This window comes from Odontesthes bonariensis, chromosome 4 (assembly GCF_027942865.1).
Source record: "Odontesthes bonariensis isolate fOdoBon6 chromosome 4, fOdoBon6.hap1, whole genome shotgun sequence".
NCBI classification, from domain to species: domain Eukaryota; kingdom Metazoa; phylum Chordata; class Actinopteri; order Atheriniformes; family Atherinopsidae; genus Odontesthes; species Odontesthes bonariensis.
In genome coordinates, this window is record NC_134509.1 from 38640427 (window position 1) to 38660281 (window position 19855).

Sequence of the window (19855 nt, forward strand, 5' to 3'; positions counted from 1 at the left end):
TATAATTAGACTCACTTGAAGTAGTTATCCTCAAAGGTTTAGGCTGATCCAGGTGCCCGGTTCACCAGGCCTGCTGTCTTCACTGTATAGAAGATAATTGGCTGCTCAAAACAAGCTTTAAAAATATCTTATTACACCCTGTGAGTGAGCTTTGATATTCAACACCCCCCAACAGAAGCCATCCTATCATTCTGACAGTTTATTGCTTTATTTTCTTTTTCAACCAGCTCTTTTAAAACCATGAATAAAATTCGACCAAGCACATAGGGTAGAATTTAAAAAATGGCTCATATGTTGCGTCTTTCTAGTACGTTTCCTCCTCGAAAGTTGCATCGGTGTGAATGTATGCACGTCTGTACGCATACATACCTCTACTGTATGTGGTATGAGAGTTAGAGGTACATGACCGACTCTTTTGAACAGCCTCAACCTGTATGTATTCGCTTGAGAGAATAGGTGCATGGAAAGCAGCTGTCGGTGGTTTAGGTGGCGTTATGTGAGATAAACTTCACCTCGATTTATGGGTCTCTGTCTGCGCCTGCATGTGTGTGAGTCTGAGTGTGTGTGCTCGTTTCCAGCTCTCATCAGGTTTGGAGCGTTACATGAGGGTTTCCTGCTGCATCCGAGTCAAACTAGTAAGCTCCGAACTGTCAGTGCATATTTAATAGGTAAGTAGTAGTGATTAAACAACACGCAGAGACACCTTAACTGTGAACTACCCAAATGTGGCGTGAACCCGCTCTGGGCAGAAAATGTAGCCCGTTAGCTACGTTCATGCTAACTTTTCTAGTTGTGTTTGGCAATTCTCGCTAGCTTGTGATCTAGCTTGGTTAGCTTTTTTTTTTTTAAGCGTAGGGGTAAGCTTTATTTCCGTTTCAATGTTGCTAGCTGAAGTGCCAGTTGTTAGTCTGTAAGTGAAACTTTCATTTGTGTTTCAGTGAATAGTAAATACCAGTTTGCATATATATATCTTGGTATTTTGAGCACATTTCCGTGCGATACTTTAACGGCTAATGTCAACAGCTAACGCTAGCTAATCTTAGCCACCGTTAACCTGAATGCTTTTTTTTGCTGGTGCAAATGTTGGCTTGTCAGTTATCCCTGCAATCAAACTTACAATTGGATACTGTTGTAACAAGATGTAATTCATCAGCATCTGTTTCCTCAGTTTTCGTTCCCCCTTTTACGTATCTATGAGACTAAATATCTTTCGCATTGCGTTACCGGCCACCCACTGTGCAGGACAGCCAAGTAAACTGACCTAAGGAGCCGCTGGACTCGAAGAAAGCACGTGCTGTCATTTGTCCAAAACAGGTGTTCCCGATGATGCACGCGACAAATTCGATCATTAACCCGTAGCTGCTCAAGTGTAACACTCAGTCACCATCTGCTACAGCTGCATTGCTTGGTTAAAAATGAAGCAAATCAGTAAAACAATTAGGGCTCCAACTACGGACTTTTTGGATTTTGTTATAAGTGTAGATGAATTATTTTCTTAATAGATTATACTGCTTACAGTATGTTAACAGACATGGATTATGCCACTCAGAATATCCTCGTTCATTGGCAGAATTTCCGATTCCTTACTTGTTTTAACCAATAGTTAAAATAGCCAAGGTAAGTTTAAATTTAAAAAAACAGGTCCATCCTTACAATTACTCAAATACATGCTCAAATGATTATCTGGTGATTATTTGTTCTTCTTGTTGACCAATCCGTGCACTGATTACTTTGGCAGAAATATAAACTTTTCGTTGAATTGCATTATGTGGATTCATGTTAATTTCAATTCATTTTAAGTTTTTTTAACAGAGAAATTGGAGCTGGTGGAAACAACCTCCTGGCATTGGCTCCACTCAGAATAAAAAAGGCAGTTCCTCTCACACTTCATCCACAGCAGAGAAGCAGTTTGAAAGCTTACATCAGACTCATGACAGTTTGAGCCTACGCGGCCCCACCGTGGCCCATGCACTATATCCGTTTCCCTCCCTGTCCTCCTTACCCCTCAAGCTGACGCAAAACCCCAGACACCTGCCCCCCCTCCCCCACCCCCATTCCCACCCCATACCAAGTGATTCACCCCCTCCTGCTATGGTGTCCGGCACAGAGACTGTGCACTATATCCATTTGCACAATGCCAGCCAGTCAGTGCTGGAGGCCCTGCGTACACAGCGGCGTGAGGGCCTCTTTTGCGATGTGACCGTGCGGATACATGACGCTTCACTGCGTGCCCATGCCTGCGTCCTGGCAGCTGGCAGCCCGTTCTTCCAGGACAAGCTACTGCTGGGTCACTCGGAAATATCTGTGCCACCGCTGGTGCCCGCTGAAACTGTGAAGCAGCTTGTGGATTTCATGTACAGCGGCTCACTGGTGGTTCTGCAGTCACAGGCCCTCTGCATCCTCACTGCTGCTAGCATCCTGCAGATAAAGACGGTCATCGATGAGTGCACTCAGATCATCTCTCAGAGGAAGGCAGCGGCAGGGGCAGCGAGTGCAGCTGCAGCGGCAGCGGCAGCAGCAGCAGCAGCAGCGGCAGCAGCGGCAGCAGGCGGGGGTATGCATGGAGTTCTCCCAAAGCAAGAAGAGCGTGGTGTGGGGAAAGGGAGAGAGAGTGGTGGCAGTGGAAGCTGCTCTGTTAGTAGTGCAAGTGGTGGTGGAGGGTACGCAAACTTCTCTAACTTCATGGCTGAATGTGGAGCTAGTAACATGAGTGGGGGGTTGGGGGGTGCTGCTGTTAGTGTCAGTGAGAGTGGTCCAGGCTCAATGGATCAAAGTAACACTGTAAGTCTGATGGCGCTGGGAGACATGGGCACCAGCTCCATGTGCGGTGGTGATGGGATGGGTGCTGGACCTGGTACAATCCTCATGAAGCAGAGCTCCAGCTGCACTCAGGACGTAAGGTACAAGCTCCGAGATCTGCTGGCACAGACGGCCAATGGAGCCAGCACTAGTAGCACAGGGAACCTCTCAGCGGGCTGCAGCTCCGGGGTTGGCAGTGTGGACAGCATCAGCAGGGACAGCCTCCGCGGCAACACAACTGACCTCTCTGACGACCTCGTAGGGATAGAGAGATACAGTGAGGAGGAGGACTTGGAAGGGAGGGAACGAGGAAGAGATGGAGACAGAGACAGGGGGGCGAACCACAGCCGCAAGCAGAGGCAGCCGTTAAGACTTCAGGTAGGGGGATAAGGGGAAGGGTTGCTATGGTTACAGCTTTCAGGCATGCAGAGCTGCAACATTTTCCTTTCTTTTTATGCTTTTCCCTCTTCTCACACTGCATTGGCGTATATTGCTGAGATGTTTCTGCATTTTGTACAATTGAATATCTCGTCTCAACTTCAGCAGGACTTGTCTTGTTGAATATCTATGGACTTCTGCATATTAACTGTAGGTAATTTCCCTTATTAGAACCTGTGTGAAGGGGCTGTAGATGGGTCAATGCGGTGTTGTTCTAAAATGTGCTGCCTTTTGGCTCTAACTACAGTTGCAAACTTGAGTTGACATGGACTGTTTTCTCCTTAGGTGCTAGGAGGAGAGGGAGTGGTGGTCAAAGATGAAGGGGTACAGGAGACAGATGGGAATGTCTATTCCCTGGAGGATGGGAGACGAGATCAAGAGCAGGAAGGTGCCCAGGAATCCATGGCAACCTTTGGGCAGGTATGTTAAATCAGAGGTGAAATGCAGCAGCTGAAGCCAGAATAGATGACTAAGAACAGAAAGAGTTTGCAAAAATGTTACATTGTAGATTTAAAGCTCACATTTCTTGAACATTTTAATAATTCATCAATGACTATATATAGGATATGAGTGAGAGAAGAACACCTCCTATGCATTTTGAAAACGGAGCTTTTTTTTTTGTCATGAAAAATAATAACTGATAACTTCTGAGGGGTCCTCGTGTTAAATTTTTATCATCATTTCCATCACAAGTCCTGAAGTAAGTAGAGGGGGAAACATGGTGGGGAGGATTTATGCCGCAGCCTGCTGTACACTGCAGACTACATAAGGAACATCTGCCACACAATCAAAAGGATACAGCTTTGCCTTTCAGCTTTCTCACAAGCTCTGCAGATTAAGTCATGATTGGGATATTGAATTATCTGTCAGGTTTTGGCAGTTAAAAAATGTTGTTTTGCTGGGAAAGCATGGCATGTGGTCTTCAGAGAATCCAGCACCTCTTGATAAATCAACTCCTTCGTCTTTGGGTTGCTTTTCTTTTTCTTTTTTTTTTTTTATCAATACCATGACAAGGTGTGAACCACTTTTGTTACTTCCTATAAGAGCACAGACTAGTCTTTTATCCATCTCTGTAAACTCCAAATTCCATTAGCTAAAGGTTACAATTTTTAAAAAAAAGTTACATTTTTTTTTTCCCCTCGTCCAAGTCCTTCTTTATGTATTAGATGGTCAATAAAAAGTCTAACCTTTGTGACCAAATCAAAGACATTACAAAACTTTTTTTTTTTTATTATCATTGCTGCTTTGATTTTTCTCAGAAAGACGCATGTTAATACAATATGTAATTATTACCAGAATCTACTGCAGTTGCATTGTGATTGTTTTTCCCAGACACTACCTGGTGATGTTATAGCTTTTGGTGTGGTGCAAATGACAATTGTAAGAAAATGATCGGTGTATTGAAAGATCATATTATCTCATCTCTGACTAAATTTATCTGTCAATGGGTGATGGTCCTCAGCAGTTCCAAAGAAATAGAGCTGATTTTTAGCATTAACACAGACACTTCAAGACATTAACACTAAATAAGAAATCTGAAATGGTTAAAAGTTTTCATTTTATTACTGTGTGTTTACACTGCATTTTATTTCCCCTCTCTGAATAACAAACAAAAAGTTTAACTTTAGTTTATTTCACCTTTATTTATACAAGTTGGCCTCGTTGAGACCCGTAGTCTCATTTTCAAGAAGGACCTGTTCACATAAACCATGCTAAAACACAACTGGTAAAACAATACAAATGGACCAAAATACCAAAGCACGAAAGGGAAGGACAAATGACGGCTGTGAAAGTTGACAAGTATGATGGTAACGTTTCGAGTACAGATTTATATCCAAAATTGTTCCAATGGAAATGTCTGCATGTGGATAAGGATGTGCAGTTGACCAAAGAATACAGAGTGCAACGATCTGGGAGGGGTTTACATCCTGTTATGAATCTTAAAGCATTGTGATAAACAGCAGCATACTGCTCCTTAACTTTAGCTTACGCATCTGTGACATTCTTTATAGTTCTTCAACTCATATGTCAGGTTGTACTGCTGTTTTGACCGTTTCATAGTCTGACTGGTTGGACCACTAGTGCAAATCTTATCATCTCCACTTATGTATGTGTAAGGTTGGAGTTTAAAAGGAAAGGGTTATGTTGTCTGATGAAGGGAAACATAAAGGAAATGCAAAAAATACACAGAATATACATATATATATATATATATATATATTAGGGCTGTGACTCGATTAAAATTTTTAATCGCGTTAACTACAGGCTTTGAAATTAATTAATCGAAATTAATCGCATATACTTTATCCTTTAGAAAATTAACATTTTCAACAAACACAGAACATATCCCTATTTGAAATCTGAATGTAGCATGCATGAAAACACAGTATATAGAATCTTGGATGTTAAGCTGCGTTGGGCCCCGTTAGCTTCCACGCTAGCTGCTACATGTTTAGCGTTGAGGTGATATTTGAGGCTTGATCAGCGGCGGCGCCAGCGATTTTTCGTTGGGGTTGCTATGCAGTTGCTGCATGAATGTGAGGGGTTGCTAGTGTAATGTAGCCTTGCATACTGTAAACTTTAAGTTATCAGCGGAGCTTACTGCTCACAAGCAGACAGATGTCGCACTGTGCGTTGTGGTGGAACAGCTGCATAGAAGGTCCAGGGGCAAGACAGCCCCAGCCCGTGTACGCAACCACACACGCACACACAGGCATACCTGTCCATCTCATTCATTCATAGCCCGTTCACTAAGGATAAAATAGCCAATCCACAAAGGCTACTTTGCCCACTGTGTTCCTCAAATAAGTTTTGATCAACTTCATCTTGGAAAAAAAGAGCTGGGAGTGAATGAGCTACAGTGCGGACTTTCTATTTCATGTCATCTGACGCACAACAGTCGGCGACAACTTTCAAGAGATAGTTCTACCCGGCGGGCTTCCAACAGTAGCCTCGTACAGTGCTAAATCACACAGGCACAACATTACGTTCAAACTTGTTGCTCACACCAGTCTGTCCGCTGCCACAGCGGACACATAGCCTACTCAAGCCAATCTACTCGCATCACATTATGGCAGAGGAAGCACGCTGGCAACCTAACATAAAGTAAAAAGTGTGTCCGTTATTTTCAAAAGATGGTGCTAACTGCACTGACACTAGGCTACTTAGCAAGTAGCTCTAGATAGACTGCAAGCACCTAGAGTCGACTAACAAACCAAGTCACAAGAAGACTATTTGATAATAGTGTTTCGGCAAGCATATGAAAAAAGACTGGGATTTCCTACCTTATTTGTGTTACTTGAAGAAGGACATTCTCAAAATCGCCATATTCCAGTTAGAATCGCCAAATATACATTTAGAATTGCAGTTTAGCTATGTTATGAGTGAATGGGTGCTAAAATGAGAGGAAAACTGTAACATATGACTATTCAAAAACGAATTAAACTGAGAATACAATTAAATAGGGCTTCTATTTATCTCATAAATCTGCTTTATGGAAATATTATTTTAGACCTCCGATTTCCCCGGTTAATTTAGAACAGACGTGATTGGCTGACTGTAGAATGACATCACCACAGCTACTGTAGATCTAGAAACAATGTGGATAGCCGTTTCACCAGTAAAGCTGGTGTTTTATACCTTTCCATATGTATATTTATCAGCTAAAGAACGAAAAACGGGGATAGGCTACCACGCAGCAACATACGTGATTCTTTACTTCTTAATATTGTTGTCGTTGTTGCACTGCACTTCTGTTCTTTGTGAGCAGTAAACCTGCCTCTAGCCCCAAAGTTGGGGTAGCTATGGGGTTGCTGAGCACATTCTTGGGGTTGCTATAGCAACCGCAAGCAACCCCTTAGCGCCGCCTCTGGGCTTGATACGCTGCGGTGATACGCGAATTCCTTGTTGCATAATCTGCACACAACCACGCTCTTGTCGACGCTTCCATCCAGCTGTATTAAAAAAAAAAAAAAAAATTATAGTGTGCGATTAAAATGCGTTATTTTTTTTAACGCGCTAATATGTGTGTAGTTAATTAATCGAAATTAACGCGCTAAAGTCCCAGCCCTAATATATATATATTTTATGTTTTAAAGTAGGGATCTAGCGATACCACTCTTTTTCAAACCGATACGATACCGATACTTTGATCTGAGTACTAGCAGATACCGAGTACCGATGCCGATACTTCTACCTCAAAAAAATTGCAATGAATTGGAAGACAGGTTTCGGTCTCACTAGCCTAACCACACTGTTCCTGATTAGCTCGACATCTCCCCTAGCCGCCAATCTAAAAAAATAAAACAAAAATGACAAGCCACCCTCTGATTGTGGTCTTTATGCAATAAATTGGTATCGGTTCATGGTATCGGTTAACTTTAACGAGTACGAGTATATTAGAATAGTATCAGCCCGATATCGGTATTGGTGCATCTCTACTTTAAAGGGATAGTTCGCCTCTTTTGACATGAAGCTGTATGACATCCCATATTAGCAATATCGTTTATGAACATTTTCTTACCCCCTGCTGTGTCCTGTGAGCTGAGTTCCAGCCTCGTTTTGGCGATGACGAAGGTAGTCCGGCTAGTTGGCTGGGGCTTAAAAAATAAAGCGTTTTGCTTCTCAAAACAATATCCGTTCAAAAGAATAATACATTTGCGTCACAAAATCGTTCACCAAAAAAAGTCTTGGTGCTATTTCTCTCTACCTTCGTATCACTACGGGCTGTGTAGACCGTGCAGACCGAGCAGTCCCCTGCTTCCGAGCAGCAAACACTGTAACGGATGCGGCTGTTGGCAGGTGGCTGCACGCAGTGATATGGAGGGAAAGAAAATGGCACCAAGCGATTGTGAGGTCTGACTTTTTTTGGTGAACGATTTTGTGATGCAAATGTATTACTATTTTGAACGCATATTGTTTTGAGAAGCAAAACGCTTTATTTTTTAAGCCCCAGCCAACTAGCCGGACTACCTTCCTCAACGGCAAAACGAGGCTGGAACTCGGCTCACAGGACGCAGCAGGGGTTAAGAAAATGTTCATAAATGATATTGCTAGTATGGGATGTCATACAGCTTCATGTCATAAGAGGCGAACTATCCCTTTTAACACAGTGGGGTAGGCACACACCTCATTTTATCTAAGGTAGAAGTTTGTGTCAAAACATGTATTTCTACCTGTTCTTTGTTTGCTCTCCTGTGATTTATGCAACGTTCTCTGTAATCACAGTTCTAGAGCATTAGACTGGCAGGATCTCCACCAATGGAGCAGAGTGTAAAATTCCAGGGTTTCTATAGTCCTGAAGCTGAAGCCACTAAAACTGTTGTTGACAGACAAAATTTTTATTATTATTGTTATTTGTGTTTGCCTTCAGGATTTCTATGATGAGCCAGGAGTCTTTTCAGAGAGTTTCTGGCCACAGAGCGAGCCTGCTCAAGCCATGGCTTTCAACCCCAGAGGAAGGGTTAATAAGCCGTTGACTCCACCTCCAACCACACAGTCTATCAACAACCAGGTTAGTCACTCTGTCATACTGCCTGATTATGTTCACTGCAAATACACAGCAGTTTGCAGTGGACAAGGACTGTTTGTCGAGCCTTTTAGCTCCTTGCTCAGAGAAATTACTCTCTCAGTAGGGAGGTGGGATCATTTGTGACATAACTGTATAGGGATTAGTAAAATGTTGTCCCTCTGAGCAACACCTAAAGAAAAGAAACTAAACAGATGCAGAGGGATGGACTGACAGTGAAGCCCAGGATTTACTGGGCCTACATACAACAGAGGAGTTACAAGATGATTCTGACTCATCTGCTGACTGTTACTTCACCTCAGCATTCCTGTGGGTGAGTGAAAGCAGCAATATAAAAGCTTTTGAAGGCGTGTAGTCTACTTGAGAGCTCCCAAGTTATTCTCAGTCCCTTGATGTGAACCTTCTGAATGTGCCTAAAATATGTACCACAGACAATTAGCCACTAAGTGGTACAAGGAAGAATAAAGATTTGAAGTTTGGGCTTTTTTAGATGGATTTTGTGTTACTTCAGTTGGATATTTGGGCTTCATTCCACAGAAGGATGTTCAAGAATGGTATTTTAGAGTAGAGTGTCTGTCTAGTTCAAAGTCAGCCATGATCCAATATACAAATTACCTGTTTATATGGAAACTGACAGCAGCCTGTGTACATAATGTGAGAATGGACTTCACTGCAAAGTACACCGCATCTTGTGTCTAATTTTTAAAGTTTTCAATTTAATTTTCCTTGTGGATTCAGTTTTATTCAGTTCAGTTGTATTATTGATGTAGCGCCAAATCACAGCAAATGTCACGTCAAGGCACTTAAAAAAGATACAGTTCAATTCAAGCCAATTAAAATCCAATTCATTGTAGTACAATCAAATTCAATTCATTGAAGTCCAAATGAGTCCAATTCATACGGCGCCAATAAAGAAATGGCCTAGCTAAGGATACCAACAGACTACATCAAAACTCCTCTTTGATCCAACCCTCCAACCCTCCTCCCGAGCAGGTCATCAAACTGGGTCCTGGTGAGCCTGAAATACAGCTGGAAGCGGCCGTCATCCAGACGCAACTCCTGGAGGCGGTGAAATTCTCCGAGCTGAGTGCACCTACGGATGATGCCACTGACCCAGACACGACTCCATTTCAGCTGCGGAGCGCCTGTCCATCTGTCTCCACGTCACTGTCGTCCAGAATCTCAACACTGATAGGCTGTCGTGACGCGAATATTTCGCCAAAGTTGGATTTTCTGAATTCGCGCAAATTCGCGTCTTGTCATTCGCGCAGCGGTATTCGCCTCATTCGCGCCGGCTCAAAACCTATTTGCGTCTTTGCATTGACTTTGTATGTAATCACGTCGCGCGAAAAATTCCGGTCTGAACGCACCGTAAAGCCCCCCAAAAATCCCTTAATATTAATCCCATCCTTTGGAATAAGAACGTTTTGTTGTCTCTGTAGGTTAAAAACATTTGTCAGTAATGATGTTAAGAGGAATAAATGTTAATGTGAGGAGCTGCTTGTTGACTGAAGTTATGTGGCTCACACATGCTGTGTTTTTTCTGAGATTTAGATGGTCCGTTCAACTCTGTTTGAATAATTCTGAATAAAATTTGTGAATGGCAGCTCTTCCTTTACACTGTGTTTGGACGGAATGCCTTTCGTTATCCTTTCAGTCTCTTCAGACTGATTAGCTGATTCCTGCCTGCTGTTGACAGACACACTGCAGGTCACCAGTGGAGTTCATGCATCAGTTATTGTTGTCTTCTCGGGCGTCTCATGTTTAAAGTTTGTGGTTAAGTCTCCAAATGTTGGGCCAGAGTGACGATGCTCCTACTTTTATGTCTTTATCTCATCTTAACTGCATGACAGTTTTGTGTCAGAAGAAGATCTCTGTCTACTGTTTCCGCATCTTCTCCTCATTATTACCTCGGGACTGTCGTGTCACAGGAGGCTCTGAATGCTCGTCTTTTTTTGTGTGGAGCAAAGGAGAGGGCTGCAGCTGCTCACTGAGCAGGCACAGGTAGATGAGGAGCTGTGCACTTTCAACTGTTCCCATATGTGTTGTTATGGTGACTGTCAAACAGGCTGCTGTCAACTTTCTTTCTGGTCTCTTACACAAGACACATGGACTCAGGCACACATGTCGTCACTCCATCCAGCTGCTTCGAAATACGTTTGGCAGTTATTAAAAGACATTTTCAAGGTATATTGCAATGCTGCCCTGGCGTGCCTCTCTAAGTTGCTGTTGGGCTGTCTCCAAAGATGCAGTAAATGTGAAGTTATTTAGTTTCATCTCCGTGCTATGTGTCTCTGTTCAGCAGCGAGGGAGGAGAGGGGCTGTGTGTGTCTGCAGATGCTGCAGAGGAGGTCGAGACTGACACTTTCCCTTGCAGTTGAAAGCCTATTTAGTTTGGAGCTTGGTATTGATTAGTATTCTGACTATTAATAATAATTATTATTATTTTATTTTCAACTTTTTGATCTAACCTGCTTTTCATTTCTAAAATCCTTTAAAAAGTTGTTTTTAAACAATTAACTGCTCATTAGCTGCTATATCCTGACTCATTGCTTCTGACAATGGACTTGTGTCTGTGGTGTACCTTTTTTGCCCGTCTTTTAACCAACACTAACAGACGTGTGCACATCACTCCTGTTCTTAACTCCCTCCATTGGCTTCCTGTCCTTTATAGAATTGATTTTAAACTATTAATGTTTGTTTTTAAAGCTCTTAACGGCCTCGCCCCATCATATTTATCTGAGCTTTTAACAGTCCGCAATCCTGGTAGAGCCCTGAGGTCAACAAATCAATTTTTGCTGGAAGTGCCCAGGTCAGAATACAAACCTTGGGGTGATCGAGCCTTTTCCGTCGCTGCCCCCAGGCTCTGGAATAAGCTCCCCGTCGAGCTGCGTCTTATTTCTGACCTGGGCCTCTTCAAATCTAGGCTAAAAACCTACTTATTTAGGATTGCTTTTAATACCCAGTAGTATGATGACACTTTTATCTTATTTGATTTTGTTGTATTTTATTGCTTTCACTGTTCTTTTATTGTTTATATTTGGTTTTACTTATTCTTCTCTTTATTTATTACCTGCTGTAAAGCACTTTGGTACATCGTAAGGATTGTCTGTAAAGGACTGTATAAATAAAGTACATTTACCTGCTAGATCTCAGTGCTGCATTTAACCCCATTATCACGTCATCTTATTAAAAAGACTAACATTTCATCTGCATCAACAGTACTGCTTTGAGCTGGTCTAAGCTGGTCTATAAGTAAATTATCTGACAGATTCCAGTTTTATGCGTATAAATGACGTGTCCTCCACCATCATAGTTGGATACGCTAATCGACTTGAACCATCATTAAAAAACATGATGTACATTTCTGATGTTATGCTGATGATGCCAAGCTCTCTATATCAATGAAACAAATCAGTTACTTGAATTGGAGATTCTCCCTGGAGACCTAAAGGCCTGGATGAGCTGGAATGATCTACTTCTAATTTCATCAAAGAACTGAGTTCCTTGTTTTTCGTCCTGAAAATGTCAGAGTTTCACTTTTAAACATTCTAGGGACCTTTGACAGCAACATATTTGCATCTACTACTTCTATGAAGAACCCTGACTTCATTTTTGACCAAACCAATCTTTTGGCTCACATATCAAACAGGTCTCTGGTTTAGCCTGCCGTTAATTATTATACAATTATTATTCCCTGTCAATTAAAAAGAAATCTTAATTTCCAGTGTTTTCTGGAATTTTGTACATTTATACTCGGTTGCATACATAGACAACTGCGAGCAGCATATATCTGTAGTTCCTCTTAGAGTGTCCACATGGAGGACCATGTTCCTGTTGCTCCACATCTACAGGCATGATCTGCTTGTGCAGAATGCATCAAGTCATCAGATGTGTTTAAATTCACAACGAATTACTGAATACACCTTTAGAAAGCTTCATGCACAATATCTTATGAAGGCCTTTATGCCACACAGACTGCGCAGGTGCCTATTGTGCCTATAAATATGCATGGAGAAACAGTAACTTTTGTGATTTCCCCCACAGCTTCTTTTCCAGTACCCAGTGAGCCAGTCGCAGCCACCTCCATTCTATGTGGGGGGGCCCATGGGCGGGATTGACAGCATGCCAGGAACGGAGCCCAGTCAGCAGGCTCCTCCTCCAGCCCCAATGACTCCTGCCCCACCTCCCTCCACCTCCTCCTGCTCTGCAGGGCCCTCTCCATCTTCCCAGGGATCTGAAACCTCGTTCGATTGCACGCACTGTGGCAAATCTTTACGTTCCAGGAAGAACTACAGCAAGCACATGTTCATCCATTCGGGTACGTTTACTTCAGTGTGATTGGGAAAACATATTGGGTCAGGACTTTTAAAGCTCTTTTTTTTATTATTACATAACCATTTCACACCACTTTCCATGTAAACAACAGGGTACATCACTGCAGATATCTTCAGAGGAGGCCCAAAATGTGCAGTTACCCCAGATTTATTCTGAAAGTCTTGCAGATTTAACAAAGTTATCTGAATTAGTTTTTATTTTGCTTCCTGTCCATGCTGCATTTTCCAACATTTTTTTTTTTTTTTAAATTAAATTCCGCTCTTTTTTTTTTTTTTTTTTTTTTTTTGTGTAATCTTGCTGACAGATAAACAAATAGCACTATAAGCATAGGCTTTTCTTCGTAACAATATTACATCTCCCTTCCCTTGGGGGATTCAGACCAGCACAATATAACAACTCTTTGTATTTTAAGATGGCTTCATCAACCATATTTTCAATAACCGATTAATCCAGAAATTTTCTGGATTCCAGAAGTCCAGAGTTTTTGGATTATTTTTTTATTATTTCACATTCATTTTGAATCAGGTATGATCAAACCTTTGACTCGTGCATTCTTTTTATTACAAACTGAGTGGATGTACAAACAGTTTGCCATCACCAGCTTCAGGATTTTGCTCAGTGTCATTACTGATTTACATCTCAACAGGTTTGTATATAAATCTATTCCATTAGCTTATATATTGTTCTGAGAGAATGGTGTTAGGAAAAGAAGATGGAATATAATCTGAACCTCATAATGAGCATGTTAGTTGTAAGAAATGTTACCTAGGACAGCACATAGCATTTGACCTTGCAGTTTAAATCTAAGTGCTTTGTTTTACAAAATTATGAGCCATCTACATGGATTAAGGAACGTCACCTTCAACTGAGCGTCTCCAAAACTTATCTGTGCATCATTCCAGCTAAGCAGTCTATCAAACAAATATCAAAATCACCTTTTCGTGTTTCCGACAAAGATACAAGCGCTAGGTGATATGAACCAGTGCTCAGCTGAATTTGGATCTATCGTATATACCAGTATTTTGTGGTATATGTAAATATAAATTGGGAAAAATATTGAGTTTAACTTAATGTCACATATATGATATCACAAGCAATGTTATTTTAATCAAATTTGAAACCTTCCAGGTTTTACATTCCTGTTCAACAAAGCATAGCTTTGCAAATAATCAGAAGTGTAAATAAGAATAACAGACCTCGGTTTGAAAATGTACAACGGAATTTTCCGAATGCAACATCACCTGATTAATAGACTTTTGACTGGTTCCTACATGGGCTGGTGTTCTGGTGACACACTTTCATGGAATTTAGCCGCAGTTTGTCCAAACGGCTGCTATTATAAAGCAAGTGCAGCTCACTGTTGCTGAGAAATCCAAAGAGAAAGGTGAGGTTGAGGCTGTGCTGCGATTGAGGAGCAGTGAAAATGTACACTGCCCCAGCTTTACAGGGAAAAGGGATGGCATTAGATGACATCAGTATGAACAGTATTGCAAGATTTCATCCGTTCATTATTTTCCACTTGAACAATGAATACATGAAATAGAAACCACTTCCAATGAATTAACATGACTGCTTTGGGTGTGTTTGTGTGTCTGCACTTGCCTGCCTCTCTAGGTCAGAAACCTCATCAGTGCTCCATCTGTTGGCGTTCCTTCTCCCTGCGGGACTACCTCCTCAAACACATGGTGGTGCACACTGGTGTCAGGGCCTTCCAGTGCACCATGTGCGGCAAGCGCTTCACCCAGAAAAGCTCCCTCAATGTGCACATGCGCACCCACCGTGCTGAGCGCACCTTCCAGTGCAACGTGTGCCACAGGGCTTTCACGCACCGCACCCTGCTGGAGCGCCATGCCCTACAGCATGCCCACCACACCCCTCACACCCCAGGCCAAGGTCAGGGGCGTGCAGGCGACATGACCTCACCTACCAAGCACAGTCCTCCAGCTATGGGAGGGCCCTCAGGTATGGCTGGAGCAGCCAGCATGATTGGCAGCTTGGCCAACATGCCCAGCCATGGAGCCTCCTCCAATTAAAAGTAGAGAAAGGGAAATAAAGGGGAGAGGAGGAGGTTAGTTTGCCCATTCCTTGAACCAACACTTAATTGGTGCACACAGCCTTGTTATTATTTGGGTTTCTTCTGGTGGGAAGACTGCTTACAGTACAGGTCTGATTGTTTAAGCTCAATGCTGCCTTCAGTCAGGGTTCCTGCACATGGCTGGTGGGCTGGAAATAATGTATTTAAGTTGTTTTGAAATTGTACGACCATCTTTGGAAATTTTTGGGGGAGAGGGACGTTCCATTTTGAGAAGACTATCCTAATAGTTGCAGCTGCTTTCATTTCCTGTGCTGGGACATTTTTTTAGCTGTGAGAACGAACCATAAGCTACAGAGCAATATGGTTAACAGTCACACACATTGATGAACAGCTACAAAAAGGTCTTGGATTTTGAAATAAGGGTACTCTGATCAATTGGAAAGCGATCACTATTGGCTGATACTAAAAAGCCCAATCAGGGGAGTCAATCTTTTTCTGTAGTGAGAGTAAAGCTGGTCTGTGGGAGATCGCGGTACATGTAGGTACAGCTGAATTCTCTGAACGGAGGCTGTCTTTAAGTTGCTTGAAGGGTGATTTTTGTCAGATGAGGCTGCGGTTATAAAATCAGAGCGACAGTCTGGAAAGGGTTTAATTGAGCGGCAGTTGACACGTAGTCTTAATGGGCTGATTTTCAGCCCCCAGATTCTGACAAAAAAAACTGAAAAATATGTGAATGAGAGCAGCTTTCTTGGGAATTCAGCCGAGTTTATATACACTTACCCTTTACTGGTTTCACTAAAAGATGCTTACTATGCCTTGTGGTTATTCTTTGTTGTTACCACCTGCTTCTTCTATGTACTGGAGAGGAACTGAATCGAGAGCAGAGCGCCTAGGCCGGTCTGAGTCTGGTTGAGCTTATACATACAGAAGTGCTTGGACTCCCAACAGTATTATCTGTATGTTTGTCCAGTCGGTTTCATTCAGACTAACATGTTTTCATACATATTAAAGGTGGGGTAGGGGATCTTTTTCTGGAACATTTTTTTACATATTGCTTGAAATACTCTTCACACCCCCATTGCAACCAATTAATTACACGTTTTGACACAAATATGAAAAGTTTTAGTGGCCACTAGAACGTACAATCTAGGAAAAACACTATCCAATCATACTGAACGGACCGTTAACAATGATTGGATACTGATGCCGTCTATCAAACTGCAATCTGCTCCTCCCTCCCCCTCCTTCCCCCTGTGCGCGTACCCTGCTCCGTGAACGTCCAGAAGCTTGGCAGGAAGCTAAACTAGAGCCAGCTTGGCTAGCACCTAGCATTATTAAACGTATAGTTAGCATAAACTAAATACTAAATACGGCAACGATCGATGCTTGCTGTCAGAACAGCGCTCGTGCACCTTCGTGCTCGTTCATGTACTCTAGAGGCGTGCCTTCGGGGGGAAAGTGAAGAAAAGGGTTGGGACTTTTTACCTGTGTATTTTCAAAATGCAGCTTCGCTGGACTCAAAATCCAGGATCTCCTACCCTACCTTTAAGTCCAGTTAAGATATAACAGGAGACAAGTAGCACATTCCTGTTGAAACCGGTGACATTAGCCCAAGTGATGCTGAATTCAGTGTTATTACGTAACAGCTGCTGTTGTTGTTCTGGAGTTCCACAGGTTAGATGATGGTCATATTATTATTTCAAGTTTTTTTTTTTGTTGTTCTTTTCTTTTTGTGCTGGATGACTTGCAGCCCAGTTACAATGGCTTTGGATCCACGGGCTACACAACAACAAAAGGAAACAAAACAAAGTTGGGATAAAAAATTTGCAAAGGAATTAGATTTATTTGCTAGCAGAAGAAAAGTTTTTACAAGCTGTTACCCAATAACAAGCTGCTGTGGTTTGTGGAGAAGTTGCACACGGTGCCTATTGATAAAGAAATGGGTATGACATCTTCTTATCTCTTAATCGAATACTCATTTAATATTAGAATAGTATATTAGTAAATGCTGTCGCATGATAAATCAAAGGCTTCATATACATCATGTGTTATCAGTAGATCCCCCCCCTCCAACAGAGGTGATCAGTCCCAAAAGTTGTGATCAGAACACCCTTATTTTAAAATGTAGAAATGTGTGGGAACCCTGTTTGAGAGGGGAGAGTCAGCAAAAAGTTTCGGAAAACAGAGCAGGGTCTGGAAGTGGGCGAGGATGAGGTATTTTATGAGTGGTGGGGGTGGGAAAACGGTTGGGATCTTTTTTATTTTGAGGGTTGATTGACCTTCAGTTCTTTTAATTCAGGATTAGTCCATTTTCCTTGGTGTCAAACCTTCAAATCCATAAAAATCGAATGTGAAGAGGCTTTCCTGACCACCCAATGATATAACTGACAGTATTTAAGCAATTTCTCAAGATATCAGCATTAGGTTAAATAAAACGGGAACTGGTTACCATTCCTTCAGGGAAAACGGATACAACATTTCAAACTTGCTCCTCAGACTCGATTGGCATAACATTTTGAAATGTTGCTTCTGAGGAAATGTGCATTAGGTGTGTTTGCACATTACCTGATTTGTGTTGTCATCAGCAGGTGACATTATAGGCTATGTTACATAAGGCTGCAGGAGTCGCTAATTAAATACACAACTTTGAGAAAAAAGACTCGAACAGGACCAGTTTCCTCGGCCATATACAAGAAAAAACCTTTATTCTACTCATGTTGAAGTTGGCAGTAATACTCAGTCTAAACAAAAGTCAGATTTACTTACATTTTACTTTCAAGGCACCTTTATCTCTTTCTATTTTGTTATTTTTCTCGTCATGCACTTCCTGAATTGATGGAATTGAAGGTGAATAGAAAGCAGCACTGTTCAGGAGCAAGGCAGGGTGAGACGAGAGGTTGTCGATGAATAAATTGATACAATCAGGAAAGTGGTTTGAGCAGCGCAAGATTAAGGGTGGGGTTTAGGGGTGGGAAAGGGGTGCGTGTCTGGAGGGGGTAGGGGTGTTATGCACATCACAGTGAATGAATTTCACCATCATCTGTCAAAATGCTTTGTAACATTGTCCACAGGCGCCACCGGTCAGCCCCAGGATCATATACCTCTAACCAAGATGAGCCTTTTACAGCTCAGAGGGACACTATTTTCTCATTTTAACTGTTGAGAAACATTTCAGCATATTTTACACACACACACGTACCAACAATTACCTCGGTGGTCCAAAGACAGACATTATGCTTCACATCTTTTTAAGCTACATCAAACTAAGAAACAGTGAAAACTGAAGCTAAGATAGATCCATTTTCTTTTTCTTTTTTTTTTTTCTTTTTTTTGAAAGCCTGCTAAAGTTATTTTATGTGAAAGTCCTGTTTATCGCTATAGTGCTCACTATGCTATCTGTTGCTCATGTGACTCTAATGCAGAAATAATCAGAACATTAGAAAATTTCAAGTGAAAGAGCCATTCAGAGGGAGTTAAATGTGGATGAATAACTATGACAAATCAGTGATTATTATCAGGATTTTTATTGAGTGTCTGGCTGTGTTTGTCTTTTTGGACTCTGGTTAATAATAAAGTGTTTGTTGCTTAGAAAAAAAACCAATAAAAGCTTTTGTTACAGCATTATTAGGGAAAAAAGACGACTTTTCAACGTTTTAGTCAAACTAAATTAATTATGAAAATGTACAATCATCCCCACAAGTTTTGACAAAGGTAAAGTAGTGATAATGTCAGTTATCACATTAATATTTATTACAATTTGATCTCTATGCACAGTTACGTTTGCACATTACTTACACTTATTGTTGTCCCCTAAAGTTTTGGGATGATTTTGTTTCCTTTTTAACACCTTAAAGGTGATGTTAAAAGATCGTATATCCCCGATTTCCACTCATTTTCCTTAATGTTAGTTGAGGCTTCATATTATAGTCGGTAGTTTGCTTAAGCTTTGTAAGAGCCTTTGAATTGATTGACAGTTTTATGTGGATCTCCTCAACAAATGAGACATTTTGAACTTGAGAAATTTGCAAGTCATGAAATAATTTGACAAAAAAAAAAAATAAATCACTTTAAGCAAGACTTTTATTTAAAAAGAGTGAATCCAGCAAAGGTGTAGATGGGGTTCTCTCTGCTTGGACTTCACTATAAATATTGACATAAAATGTCCACTTAAATGTAGAAACATACTGCTTATTTACTGGGAGCAGACCTGGCAGCATGAGCTCATTGGCTTCTGAACATTGCAGATTTAAATAGAATATGTAAAGAGGAACTTTAGAGAAGCTGGACTGAGACACCTCTGATAAGCTATATATTAATTCAAATTTAAAGCCAAACCTTTGGTGCTTTCCTTAAAAATTTTACCTCATTTGCCAGTTGCCAACACCGTGCTGTGGTCAGGGTTTGGTAGATAAACATTGTTGAACTGTTACAGAAGTTTGATCTGTCCTCAGCAGTAGATGTGCTTCTGTTGCATTTTGTCTGAGGTGGACCCTTGTACAGTACTGTAATATGTGTGCTTTGAAGCCATGTCAGCGCATTGTAATGTACTGTGTTATGCCTTTTATTTGTTTTTGTTTTGTTAAGAGGGATAATAATGGTTTTTCTACATTGATATTTCGTCAACGGAGGTTAAATATGTCAAAAGAAGAAGTCATTTTACTAAAGAAAATCACTTGTCATGGTAAAACTACATCTTTTTGTGTATTAAAAAAAAAAAG

At 41.4% G+C, this 19855-nt stretch overlaps 1 protein-coding gene across 4 annotated transcripts; it reads left to right on the forward strand.

Moving 5' to 3' along the window:
• Positions 1-389: 389 nt before the first annotated feature.
• zbtb45 (zinc finger and BTB domain containing 45) lies at positions 390-18092 on the forward strand. Of its 4 annotated transcripts, none has more exons than XM_075464175.1 (6): positions 390-668; positions 1801-3177; positions 3523-3657; positions 8609-8749; positions 12812-13085; positions 14717-18092. In XM_075464175.1, the coding sequence occupies exons 2-6, from the start codon at positions 2092-2094 to the stop codon at positions 15133-15135; spliced, it is 2055 nt and encodes a 684-aa protein (XP_075320290.1). In that variant the 5' UTR covers positions 390-668; positions 1801-2091; the 3' UTR covers positions 15136-18092. The 4 variants fall into 4 exon arrangements, with proteins under 4 accessions (XP_075320290.1, XP_075320293.1, XP_075320292.1 ...); XM_075464178.1 differs by having other exon boundaries at positions 1813-3177; XM_075464177.1 differs by lacking the exon at positions 390-668 and adding an exon at positions 677-1617.
• The last annotated feature ends 1763 nt before the right edge of the window (positions 18093-19855 follow it).

Bases quoted from the DNA above. Each gene is read 5' to 3' on its own strand.
- zbtb45 (XM_075464175.1), top strand. From the start codon at position 2,092: ATGGTGTCCGGCACAGAGACTGTGCACTATATCCATTTGCACAATGCC. The intron at 3,178-3,522 runs GTAGGGGGATAA...TTTTCTCCTTAG, and splicing joins GGCAGCCGTTAAGACTTCAG to GTGCTAGGAGGAGAGGGAGT. The intron at 8,750-12,811 runs GTTAGTCACTCT...TTTCCCCCACAG, and splicing joins CACAGTCTATCAACAACCAG to CTTCTTTTCCAGTACCCAGT.